Below are 13188 nucleotides of genomic sequence, written 5' to 3' on the forward strand. Positions count from 1 at the left end.
ACCAAACAAGCGCCAAAAAGTAGGCGGTATTATTTCTCACTAGAAATTAGCAACCACAAGGAAAAACTCAGAAAAAATAGACTAAAGTGTATCTAAGATATATATAAGGTATAGCTCTCTCTCTCCTTTTCCTCTACGTTATATCTTTTTTCTCTCTCGCGTAACGAAAATGCCCAAGACGTTGCACGGCCTTGAAATTTTACTCTCCATTCTCGCTCGCCCATCGACGCCTAAGAAGTTTCACTTTTATGCTGTCACAACAACAAGGCAGGTAGGTAGGGAGATATATGTAACTTTAACGATTATTAAGTGGGAATACGGGATACAAATTTATATAGTAACGGGAGATGTAATCATTTTGTTAAGATTTCAAATATGCTTCCACGTTTATTTATTATCGCCATCAACATTCACCCGTTCTTTATATCTACAACACTCGATGAGAATTTTTCAAAACAGCTGGAAGTCTTCTTCTGTTAGTTCCTTTAGGACGCATGCTGTACTCTCTTTCATAGCTTCGTTTTTATTGGATTGCAAATTTACTTTAACTTTAAGAAACAATTAGAAGTCGCATGGTGCAAGATACGGCGAGTAAGGCGAGTGTTCTAACACTAGGATGCTTTAAATTTCTTAACAGGCAAAGAGGAATGAGTAAAATTTGGCTCTAACAAAAAAGAGCAAACATGCGAACTAAAGCTTGGCAATACTGATTTGTTTCCAGAATTGAGAGGTAATACTCGTACATCTGGATCTGTACATGAAAAAGGGGAATGGTCTCCCACTGGGACGCTGAACTCCGCTTTAAATTTCTTAAAAGACAAAGTCGAATGAGCGAAACTTTCAAAAAATTCGATGATCTAACAACGGGGAAACAAAACGCAGCAAACATACGAATGAAGGAAGTTAGAGGTAATACTCGTGCGAAGTTTTCATGCTAAACAGCTGGAAGTCCCGTTTTCCTATTCATACTTCAATGGGATTGTCCGTCTTTTTACTTACCTCGCACACAAAATGACTTGGGTAAGCATTTGAAAGTCAAGGTACAATGTTACCCTTGGTATAATGAGAGTTGGTCTTTATTTGCACTTATTTGGGTAATAGCTCCCCCGCTCACTTCGCATATAAAAGTTATTTTTAGTTATTTTTTATATTTGATATATAGGGTGTTTTTTTTTAGCTGTACGAGAACTACCGATATCGATAACTATGGTTTGACAGCTGAGATAGGCAAACTGTGCAACTGTTTGACATTTCTGTTCAGTAAGGATGGATAGCTTAAGGGGTTACATACATAAAAAAGTCGATATTTCGAAAGTATAGCATCTTAAGAATATACCGTGAAATTTTCATGCGGAAATTCCCAATATTATAGCTTTTACAGCCCATTAACTAGGTAGAAGCGGTCCGCGCGTTCCTGTACCTCAAACTTTAAACTCATTTATCTCGAAACTACTTTTCCGGCACGGTCTGAATGATAACTCAGACAGTTTTTAATATTTTTTGATGCGGTTTTTTTTGTAATATTCGAGGGGAAACACTTCTCTATAGATTTGATTTTTTGAGCCGAAAGCCCAGGCAGCTAGTGCTCCTTTTATTGTAAAATAATAATTTATTGTTATTTTTCATATATTAAATAAATAAAAATAAATAAATAAATTAAAGTGTGACATTTATGACGTAAAACGCATACTTTTTTAAAAGCCGTAAATTGCAAAATTTGTCGACATTAAAAAGCCCGTCTCGACGGACTATAACAACAACTTTATTTTACAAGAATTATTTTACTTTTTACAGATCCATCAACATTTTAAGGAGAAATGATGCAGACCGTGGAGCAATTTCTTTTTTATTGTACTTTGGGTCGCCGTGATTTTTTACATACTAATTTTAGTAAAGAAAAATTAAAATCATTTTTTTATAAAGTTTAAGTACTAATAAACAATTTTGTACATTTATTTCTATTGTCATCCCTTCTAAAAACAGTTTTTCTTGTATCATATGTTTGGCGTTGCTGGACGTATATAACCCCTTAATGTCAGAACAACGATATTAAATTGTGAAAATTTACTTTAAAAAATCTGTTCCCGAAATTCATAGAGCGAAGTGTTGCAGAAAACGCTCAAATGTCGATCCACCATCGGTCTCAAGCTTTTGGCCTTTGTCCTTAGACTGCGTGGTGAAAAAGTTTAGGTAAGAATTTTGGCTGATATGCTTATAAAATACAGCTCGTGCAAGAATGGAAGCCATCGTTTGCGTCGTATTTAGCTGATTTATTATTCAGAAAACGTTCCTATTCAATGTCCGATCACTTGGTTTACTATGCCAGTTTACCGTAAGACCACGCAAACGGTGCAAGTTTTAGCCGACAAAATAATTTTTCTGTGATACAATTTTTAAGAATTTTTCAAGAAATACCAACTTTTTTATAGGCTTAGACCAATTATCGAAAAACAGATCTTTTACTACTTTCTATAGCATTCACTTAGTCCTGTCATAAGTTTTGTTACAAGTTAAGTCCGTTATACATAGATATGAAATTATAATCCGTTTTTATAGAATCACAAACCCAATCACAAACGATTGGGCCGTTCATTTATTGCAGCCCGCACGGTTCTCATGGATATTGACGACGCTGCTCAAACCAAAGACTGTTTGAGTCTCTCCAAATTTCTGTGAGGTCTTCGACAGGTCATGTTCTCCAATTCTGACCACAAACTGAAGACCAATGGATTCAGATCTGGACTTCCAGACGGCCAATCTTCTGCGCCTATGAACCAAGGAATATTGTTTTTTAGCCACTAATGGGTGGTTTTTGCCTTAAAGGAATCTCGCTGGAAAATCCAAAGATCTCCATTGAAGAGAGTACCGCTCAACTGCTTCACCACGCCTTCAAGGTATCCTCCTGGTACACTTTTGCCTTGGGTTAAGCTTGCCAAGGGGTTAAGCCTTTTTCGCAGAAATGAAGAGATGTAACGTCTTTCACAGGTACTACCCACCAAATCATTACAAAGGCTGGATGGTGGCCACGCTAAACCCTTGGAACATTTTTTACGTTTTAGAAGTTATAGATTTTGTCGTTTTTCTTATTAAAAGCTTCTTACACAGCGAACATTTTCTCATCTGGGGGAAAAAAAATTTCATGGCCGTTCACCGCGTGCCATCGAGGAAGCTGCTTGCACCTGTCGTGTCTAATTTTCCTCAAATGCGTTGTCAAAAGACGACCAGTTGAGCGACGGAAGGCGTGCAGAGATCATCTCTAATTAGTCTTTACATGGATCTGGTCAATACATTCATTTCCTTGGTGCTTTTCTGCTTTCTAAGGGGGTTTCTGCGAATTCTTTCTCGAACGGTTTTTACGGCTGCACTGGTTCGAGCCACGCGAGGACGACCACTTCATTTTCTGTCTGGCACTTCAGACGTTTGGGAAAAACGATTGATCGAGTATTAAAGTCTCACTTACAGAAAATTACCTCACCCTCCGCTGACGGTTGCTGCTCCCAATGAAGCGGAGTGATATCAGATATCTCCTTCCATCTTCTCGAGCGCTCGACCTCTAAATGCTGTTATCGGAGTCCAACGTTTACCCTTAGCAGACGAAGACCCTCGGCTGCCTTGTGAGACCCTGGATAGTATAGATAGTTAAATTTCTACTTAACCAGAATTGAACTCGTCTAGCTCAACATATGTATATACGTACATACATACTTATGTTCGTCAAGCGAAGATTCTAAAGGGTGATCAATTTAGAGGTATCGGATTTTTAATTGAAATAAAACAACGAAAATTCGAATTGATTGGGCAATCTTTATTATTTTTGTGTAGAGCCATTCATGCCATTCATTTTTTAAAAATAGACACTTTCAAATGTTGGCCGAAAGTGCGTCGTAATTAGGCCATCCGTAAATACCAATTTCGAATGATTCGCTGTAGAGCTTCAGTCGGTATCTCGTGAATAACTTTAGTAATGTGGTGTGCATCTTGATGTTGTTCCACAATGGAGGGACCTACAGTTTTAAGCCGATTCCGAACGGCAGATATTTTTATGAGGAGCTTTTTCATGGCACTCGGAGGTTTGCCATTGCCTGCCGAGGGGCGACTACTATTAGAAAAAACCTTTTCTTTTACCGAGATTAGACCCTACGTTCTCTCTGAATTCCGAATGGTAGTCACGCACCAACCCATACGGCTACGGCGGCCGTCAAGACTTTACATACCCCCACAAATAAGAGTCCAAAGATGAGATATCGCACGATCTTGGTGGCTAATCCACTAGTCCAAGACGAGAGATATATTGCTCACCAAAACGACGACGTAGTAAATCCATTATTTTACGGGCTGTATGCCAAGTAGCGCCATCTTGTTGGAATCAAATTGAACGGTTGTGGAGATCACTGGCTTCAATTTCCGGCGCGATAGCGTTCGCCATTCACTGTTACATTGGCGTCAGCCTCGTCTTTGAAGAAATATGAGTCGATGATTCCTCGAACCCATAGGCCGCACCAAACGGTTGTTTTCAAAGGATGTGATGGCTGTTCTTGAATGACTTCGGGATGCTCTTCAGTTCAAATGTGGCAATTTTGCCTATTGATGTAGCCATTAAGTCAAAAATGGGTCTCATCGCTGTACACCATAAATTGGCCTGAGCGTGCGATTAACACTTTTCACAGAGCGTAGATTTTCGTAGTACAATTGTACGATTTGTAAACGTTGTTGACTAGCCAATGATGAGCATAAAGCAGGTATTTTTTTGGAACCACATTTAAAAGAGATTGCTCTGTTTTAAATATATCTTTTTCTTTCACAAGCCCAACTCTATTGCTTACTCCAAAAACATGAGTATCAATTGCCAATGTTGGAATACCAAGCCCTGAATTTAAGAACACATTAGCGCTCTTTCTCCCAACCCCTGGTAAAGATACCAAATCATCGAAATTAGTAGGCACTTTGCTATTGTACCTCTTAATCAATATTTTGCTGAGCCCGATTATATTTTTTGCTTTGGAATTATATAAACCAATACTGCTTATGTATTTTCTCAGCTCACCTTGCCCAAGATTCAGCATTTTTTCTGGAGTATCCGCGATACTAAATAGCTCCTTTGTAATTTTATTAACACTTTATATCGGTCGTCCGCGCTGACAGAACTATTGCAACTAATAACGTAAAATGATTGGTATAATTTAGCTCTATTTTTGGCGCAGGATTTGACTGTTGGAATTTTTCAAATATTAATTCTACTTTTTTTGAGTCCATGCATAGAGCTAAAAGCGTACGTAAGTCTTTCCATCTCGAAATGCTAATGCATACTGAAAAAAGTAAGCGTTTAGTTTGACGGTAGTCACAGGTGACTTGCCAAAAAAGAAAGAAAAAACCTGTGTAAGCTGCTACAAAAACTACAACAACGGCTATTCAATGACCTCAGAAAATTTTCAAAGGACTCTACTCGTAGTATACAAGGTTCCGCAAGGGCACAAAGGGCTACCTTGTGGTTGACAGATTTGAGTTTAAGATAGGCAGCTCATTAGCCTACTTCTCTGATTCTGACACCGAGATGTCGGCTTTAGCCCCCAGACGTGCTGCCAGCTTTGTTTGCACCATCATTTCCTCTGTCACGGATGGTTAGGTTATACCGCTACACTCGGTCCTCAGAGTCTCGTTTGTTTTGAAGCAGAGAGTACTGCGTGAAGGTGAGAATGAAATTTGGGAGGGATATACTATATATACGCATCACCAGCCAAATTTGCCCACATTTTCTGAGCCTCCCCTACTCGTAAAACCCCGACTTAAAGCCAATAAATAAAACCATAATAAACAGTTTTTAATTTAAATGCGAATAAATTGTATGTATGTATATTTTTTAATTATATGTTATAATTAAATAATGTTTGTATGTATGTGTAGTTCACGCCATAATCATAACACCGCTACACTTTTCCACCTCCAACAACGTAGACAACTTTTTAATTACAAATTTCAACAAATAATTGTACAAACCATGACCTTTGACCGCAAGCAGTTTACATATAAACGGTTTCTGAGTGACATGAAAAAAACTTAGATAATTCGTACCTCAAACAAATTCATGCATAGTTTTTATATTAAATTAAAAAAATCTGCATATGCATGATAATTTATGTGAACTTCTTTGCGTTTACATAAATTGGGTACGAGCAAGATTACTTATAGAAATAAATTTATTCATAGTTGGATTTCATAGGTTTTTGTTTTTTTTTTGTTTTAGTCAGTAGTGACGTTTTGGGTGAGCGCCCGAGACAGAAATAAATAATTTTAATTTTCATCGTTTAGTAATTTTCCAGGAAGATCTATCTTTAGATGTATTCACATAATTTTAATGCTCCAACAGCACTGTTTGTTGTTTTCTTTTTGTTCTTGCACATCATTCCATCACTTCTTCAACTTTACACTCATCCACATACAATATCATTACGTGAATACCTCAAAAAGGGGGAAAGAATGTGATTAATTTCAATTCAATTGGCATATATTTTTACCATTTTTCACAATATAATTAACTACTTTATTGAATATTTTCGTGTATATTTTGCAAATATGACAGTTATCCTTCTCTTTCATTACAATTTAAAATAATAATAATAGAAATGTGCACAACATATACCTAAACTAAACATGAATGAACAAAGCACAAGCAAGGGAATGAATAGTGCAAAGATGGAATAATGCAAATTCCAAATCAAAATCTTATTTAAGTGAATTGACACAATTACATTACATTGCAGTTAGTTTAATCGTTTGTGTGCATGTATGTATGTTAATTGCCATAAATTTATGGAAACGTCTATTGTATGCGTATGCGTTCAAGCATTTTTTTGTATATGTAATTATGCATAATCTACCATCTTTTACGCGAGAGCCTATGTAAACGTGCCCGATTCTGGGAATAGCTACGGCATATTGTTGTTTTTCGTTTTCCATCCCCACTTTGCGACCAGTTGCAGCTGCTGTCTGTTTCACAACCCACAAGCTAACTTAATAAATCTTTAATCTCCTTATGCATGTGACATAAGAAGTCTACATAACTTGGTGAGCCATCTGTACCGCGATCTTCGATGAGGAAATGACGGAATACTGATTCCAGTTTATCGTTCTGTCGTACGCATGTCACCTGTTTTGTTGGAATATAATATTGTTAAGTAACCGCAAAATATTAAAATAAAAAGTTGCCTTCCACTTACCCTCATATTTCTAGTGCGTTCTTTCATAATCGTATCAATTATGTTGCGCACACGCTGTGCCAAAGGTGTTTCGCCAATAATCGCAAAACGTTCCCCGTTCACTTGCTGTGTGCATTGCACGCCGAAGATGGGTTGTATGAAACTTTGTGGTAACGATTGGCCCAGCCACACAAAGAGGTGCACACCATTCTCGAGTATGTAGGCACCATCTTCGCTCATCTTTTCGTGCGTGCAACGTATCGACATCGGCAATTCGTTTTCATCCACATCTACGTTATGAATTGGAATGAAACGTGGATACAAATAGCTGACAGACATATTCAAATCCATGGCCATCACAAATTGCATGACATAAGAGCGATCATCGAGCATCATATCTGAGCCCCCGGAGATGGCGTCGTTTTTCAGCAGACATGACACATATAACGGCAACAGTTTCAGGCACTCCGGCAGTATAAGTTGCCCAGCTGACGTTGGCGAGGTGCAATGTTTGCGATAGCATGCTAATATCTGGGCCGAGCGATTTACAAGATTATCCTTGACCTGTTTCGGTGTGAGCTCAAGCAGTTTGGAGCAAGCTTGTTTAGCAAAGAACAACATCATGGCATCCAAATCGCAACATTTAAAGACCTCCGCAATTGTGTTGGTGGCGCGGAGTGCCAAATTTAAAATGCGCAAACGACGCTGACCACTGACAGACGTGTAGAGTAGTGCGATTTGTATGTAGATATTCTCCTCAGGGGGCAATTTGTCGTCATGTTTGATTTCAATAGCAACCGCTTTGCTGCAGTCTGTTCGGGTGATCAAATAGAAAAGTAAATATTTACAAAATGCCTTACATTTAGCAATTACTTAGAAAATGTCTCACCTATGCTAGCCAATTCTACGTCAGTTGTATTTGTCATGAAGAAGTGACCATAGAAGTCAGTCGGGCGTATGCCTGCCGAAGTGCGCACACGCATCACTGCATCAAAAGCAATGGGGCGTGATACATTCTTAATGATGTCCTCAACTAAACGGTTGCCATCCAGATCGGCCTATTATAAATTTATATTTGTGGAATTAAGTATGGAATATAACACATCTGACTTTATTAGACTTACTTGGAAGTATGTGTATTTGTAGACCTCGCCGCCACTTAGACGCGACACTTGGCCCAGCGTGGCAATATCAATGTATGAATTATTGAATAAGAACAAATCGACGGAAACTCCATTCTGCACACACTCCTGACCCAACGTATTATATGCAACACTCTGTGGTGTAAGCACAGTTTTCTCTTTTTCAGTACCAAGTAATTTGCGATCATCACGATTCTTTAACTTGCCACGTCCTTCAGCAATCGGAAGTGTGGAGTTGAAAACCAACAATTTGCCTGCGCTATTAGAAGCTTTCAATGCTTCTAGACCAGCTTGTATAGCTGGATAGAAAACAGTTTCTGTCTCCTTTGTGTCAACAAACATTTTCGGTATTTGCTCCATTAATGCATCGATTAACGCTTCGGATTCCTCGGGATGACAAAGGAAGCCGTCGAGTAGGGGCATAAACATGTCCTATATGTGAGAAATAATATTATATTCCTTGCTGCTAGCTATTGTTGGGGAATTATGAAACTCACCTGCACATCGCCCACGACCATCATTTGGGGCTGTGCCAAACTACTTTTAATATTATAAAAATGCACTGTGCTGTTGTAGGTAATAAAACCTACTCGCATTTTAGATTTATCCTGACCTTGATCAATAGGCAGATGCTTTAAGATTTGCTTGATTTGTGAGCAAAGTAGGTGCACTAAGCCCGATTTGATGGTGTTGTAAGATACATCAATTACGAATATAAATGCGGGGATTTCTGGGGGTGTATTATTCTGCAAGAAAGGCAACGCATTTTTATTTGAATATTGTGTTGAATACAAAGCAGTGTATGCTTACGCGGCAATAGTCCTTTGTTGCCGTAAATTCATATGTACCCAGCACTAATTCGGCGCGCTCATACTTATCGACACGTTGGCCGGTGTGGTCCAAATGTTGGAAATATTCAGTTGGCACTGCAAAATAAATTATATGTTCATTACAACTACAAAACAATTACATACACTTTCAAAAACAAGCTGAAATCATGCAGCAAAAATGCACAATTTTAAAAGAGAGAGAAAAAAAATGCTTTCACAGCTCTATATTCGCACCCAGTTCTTACTATGTGGTAATAAATTTATTGGATACATATTTCACATTAATTTGAATTTACCTTCTGTGGTTACTTTGCACATAAGACATTGGAAACGCCGACCAGCATCTACAAACTGCATATTTGGCGACATGTAGGCCTTGCAACGGTTGCATCTAATAGGTCCTAATTCGCCGAAGTTTACAACCGGTGGCTCGAATTCGCCCTCTACCGGACGTGCCATTGGTGAAACGAGCAGGGTAAATGGCAAAGCTGTGGTTTTCAATAAATCAGCAGTTGCAGGGATGCAGTATAAAGATGATCTGAAATAGTCGAAAGTTATATGAAAAATCATAAATAAATATATAAAGACCATTTATCTGTACCTGACATAGCGTGGCGATGAATTTCCCTGATCTTGCACCACATACTTTGTGGTTACCAATGGCGGCAATAGACCCGGCTGATTCGTCACAAAAGGGCCACCAGCATTACGTTGATTTTCGATAATGACGCTAATGGGATTTGGCATCTGATCGGGATCGAGGCGGCGTTGAGCTTGGGCATACTGCTGCGGCTGTTGGTACATGCCACCCGGTGCTGGTGGTTGCTAAAACATGAATAATAATTAGCGGTCGCATTTAAATTAATAATATCCGTGCTAACATACATTAAAGCCAGGACGACCGGGCATTGGCGGTTGCCCGGGTTGTGTTGGTGGCATCATTTGTCCAGCGTAGCCACCTTGCAAAGATTGCTGGGGAGGATAGCCCGGCTGTTGCGGTTGTGGTGGATAACCAGGCTGTCCGGGTTGTGGTGGATAGCCAGGTTGTTGTGGTTGTGCGGGATAACCCGCGTGTTGTTGTTGCTGCTGCGGCAGTGGTGGATAGCCCGGAGGTTGTGGCTGTGGAGGATAACCAGGCATTGGTGGCATGCCCGGTTGAGGTGGCAGCGCTGTCATCGGTTGCTGTGGTCCAAGTGGCTGTGGCATGGCTTGTGTTGGAATCTGTCCTGGTCTAGGCGGCATTTGGGGCGCACCTGGTTGCTGATATTGGGGCATACCACCAGCTACTGATGACGGTGGCGCAGCAGAATTTAGTGGTTGTCCGGGTAATGGCGGGCCAGCCTGAAAATTAGTCGGTCTTATTATAATACATATTAGAAATTTTTTTGAGAATTCTTACTGCCGATTTTGGTGGCATATGTGGCAATCCGGGAAGGCTTGCGCTGTTAACAGTCATCTGGTTGGGTCCACCAGGTATGGATTGCATAGGTGGAGTCGCTGTATGTGGAGCTGGTGGATACATGGAAGTTGGACCTTGGGGTTGCGATGGTTTGGCTGTTTGCCCATTTGCATAGGGTCCCGAAAGCAAATGATTATTATTAATTGATGTTGGCTGCTGTTGTTGCAATTGTGCACCAGCTGGGGATCCATTTGACAACGGCAGCGCGTCCGAACCGCTAATACTAGTGGGTGGTGCGGAAATGGGCGCCCCAGGTGTATTAGCATTTGAGTATTGAGTATTGGGTGGAGGACCAGATGCAGGTTGCTTTAACGCATTCATGGAAAGACCACTCATTGCAGAGGTTAACTGCAAAAGAAATAATAAATAAAATAATATGTTACCGGAAATTGTGCTACATGGTTTTTGTTAAAACGCTTTGCGTTATCTCTAATGATTTCGTTGACCTCAAAACTTGACTTATGCCGCGGGCGTTATCACAAAAACCTACATTCATATTTCTTTCAAAACTATCATTATGCCTTAAATCATGCCTTAGACAAACCTGTTGTTGATAGTTTCCATTGAGCAGTCCCGGTTGATGTCCTTGCCTATAATTTTGCTGTGGTGGCTGTGCTCCAGGAGCACCACCCTGTGTGGGTGCTGCCGAAGTTGGCGGCATATTGCTAGTTGGATAACCACCAATCTGTGCGCCTACTTGAGGTGGTGCTCCACCTGGTTGTGTTGGCTGTTGTGGTGCCGGTGGCCAACCTGGCGGATATTGTTGTTGTTGTTGTTGATGTGGTGGCGCCCCATAAACGTTTGGATTCATGTTTTTCCACTTATACAAGTTTTTCTGTCAGTTGCGTTTTCCTTTGTTTGCCAAATATATAAAACAAGAAGTGCGCGGAAGGTGTAGAGTCTTTGTTGCAGAACTTTCTCACAGTATGCACAGCACTTCGTTGGTAATGTGTGAAAATTCGAAACCACTTAAGCTAATAGATAATGCAAATAATATTTTATAATCGTAGTTAATCCAAAGTGCAGGGCTAAAACTCGCGTAATTAGTATTTTCTAAATTATTAATCTACAATTAAAGGCTTGAATTCCTTTTAAAAACCGAGAAGAAATTGAGAAAAAATGTCACTTCCACGTCAGAGGAGCTCCTATTGCTTTAAATTCGGATTTGACGTTTGCCACGTAAACAGAGTTGCCAGTCCGTATATAATCACGACGTGATTTTGGTGTATTTAATGAAGCAATATTTCAAAAGCTCTAGGCTACTGTAAATATATTGTAAAACCTCAATAAAACAAAAGGAAAAAAGGAAAATTGCCAAAAACTTGATGTCATGAGCGAGAGGAGCTAAAATAGTTGATACTATAGGTATTGTCAAATTGTTTGAAAATTGCCGTTATGTGGTAGCATTGCAAAAGCAACGAATTTGCATTACGCGGTGTGTTCAGTGCGGGAAGATAGCGAAAGTGTAAAGAAATGCATTGTGCAAATACGAAAATGTCAAAAAAGATATTTAACCCATAGTAATGTCGTCCCCCCACGACAGTCGGTTCTACCTTATCGGAACCACACGGACTTATATTCGACCAAGGACTGTCACTCTAGCAGCATTCCCCATACATGTATGGGGAATGTGTATGACGATGCAACAACAACAACCCATAATAGTAATATAAATGTATACACCAAGGTTTTTTTACCTATATATTAATAACTAAAATTTCTATATGAGGTTTGCACTTCAACTTCATGGCCTTTGTGCCCTATAACTAAAATTTTGTTAGGCTTTTCAAAGCGCCGACTAATTTCGTCATTGCAATATTTCTTGCGAAAGTCAATCACTTAGCTCGCTTCGTAGTTTTAAGATTTTAGAACAACAGCAGTATGAAAATGTTTCACTCACAACAATATACCGAAATTAAGTAGTTTTCCAGCCTGCGAAGGACTGACTATGCGACTGTTTTTTGTGGAAGTTTGTATTTAACCAAAACTACTCAAACACTTTTTTATGCAACTAAAATCTTTGGCGTGTATCATTTTAGCAACAGAAAGTTTGACTATAGCAATATTTTCTCTGCTGAGCGGTTTAAATGAGAGTTAAATTGAAATTATTCTATAGCGTTTTTCAATAGGAGCGCTTCAACTTCCGATAGGGGGGCGAACGACGCAATATTTTTTATTTTTCGCTTGTCATTTGTAAACTTCATTAGTATACATTTCATCATGGAACGCTACACACTTGAGCAACGATTGCAAATCGTGCAAATTTTTTATGAAAATAATCGTTCTGTTGCTGCTACTTGATCCAGATTTTTTCCAAAAAATCATCTTCAGTGATGAAGCTAACTTTTGGCTCAATGGCTTTGTGAACAAGCAAAATATGCGTTACTGGGCAGAAAGCAATCCACACCTGATTCATGAGGCACCGTTGCATCCCTAAAAAATCACTGTTTGGTGCGGTTCACATGCCGGCGGCGTAATTGGCCCATATTTTTTCGTTGACGAGAACGATCGCCACGTTACTGCGAATGGACTTAGACGACATGTGGTTTCAACAGGACGGGGCC

At 39.5% G+C, this 13188-nt stretch overlaps 1 protein-coding gene across 1 annotated transcript; it reads right to left on the reverse strand.

Moving 5' to 3' along the window:
• Positions 1-5836: 5836 nt before the first annotated feature.
• LOC129249452 (protein transport protein Sec24C) lies at positions 5837-11780 on the reverse strand. The gene is made up of 11 exons (XM_054889281.1): positions 11169-11780; positions 10565-10972; positions 10051-10506; positions 9767-9990; positions 9462-9703; positions 9146-9261; positions 8833-9081; positions 8318-8767; positions 8083-8251; positions 7215-8005; positions 5837-7144 (listed from the first exon to the last, which is right to left on the reverse strand). Exons 1-11 carry the CDS (start codon positions 11433-11435, stop codon positions 7004-7006), a joined length of 3513 nt encoding a protein of 1170 aa, XP_054745256.1. The 5' UTR covers positions 11436-11780; the 3' UTR covers positions 5837-7003.
• Between the last annotated feature and the right edge of the window lie 1408 nt (positions 11781-13188).

The sequence above is a fragment of the Anastrepha obliqua genome, chromosome 5 (assembly GCF_027943255.1).
Source record: "Anastrepha obliqua isolate idAnaObli1 chromosome 5, idAnaObli1_1.0, whole genome shotgun sequence".
NCBI lineage: Eukaryota > Metazoa > Arthropoda > Insecta > Diptera > Tephritidae > Anastrepha > Anastrepha obliqua.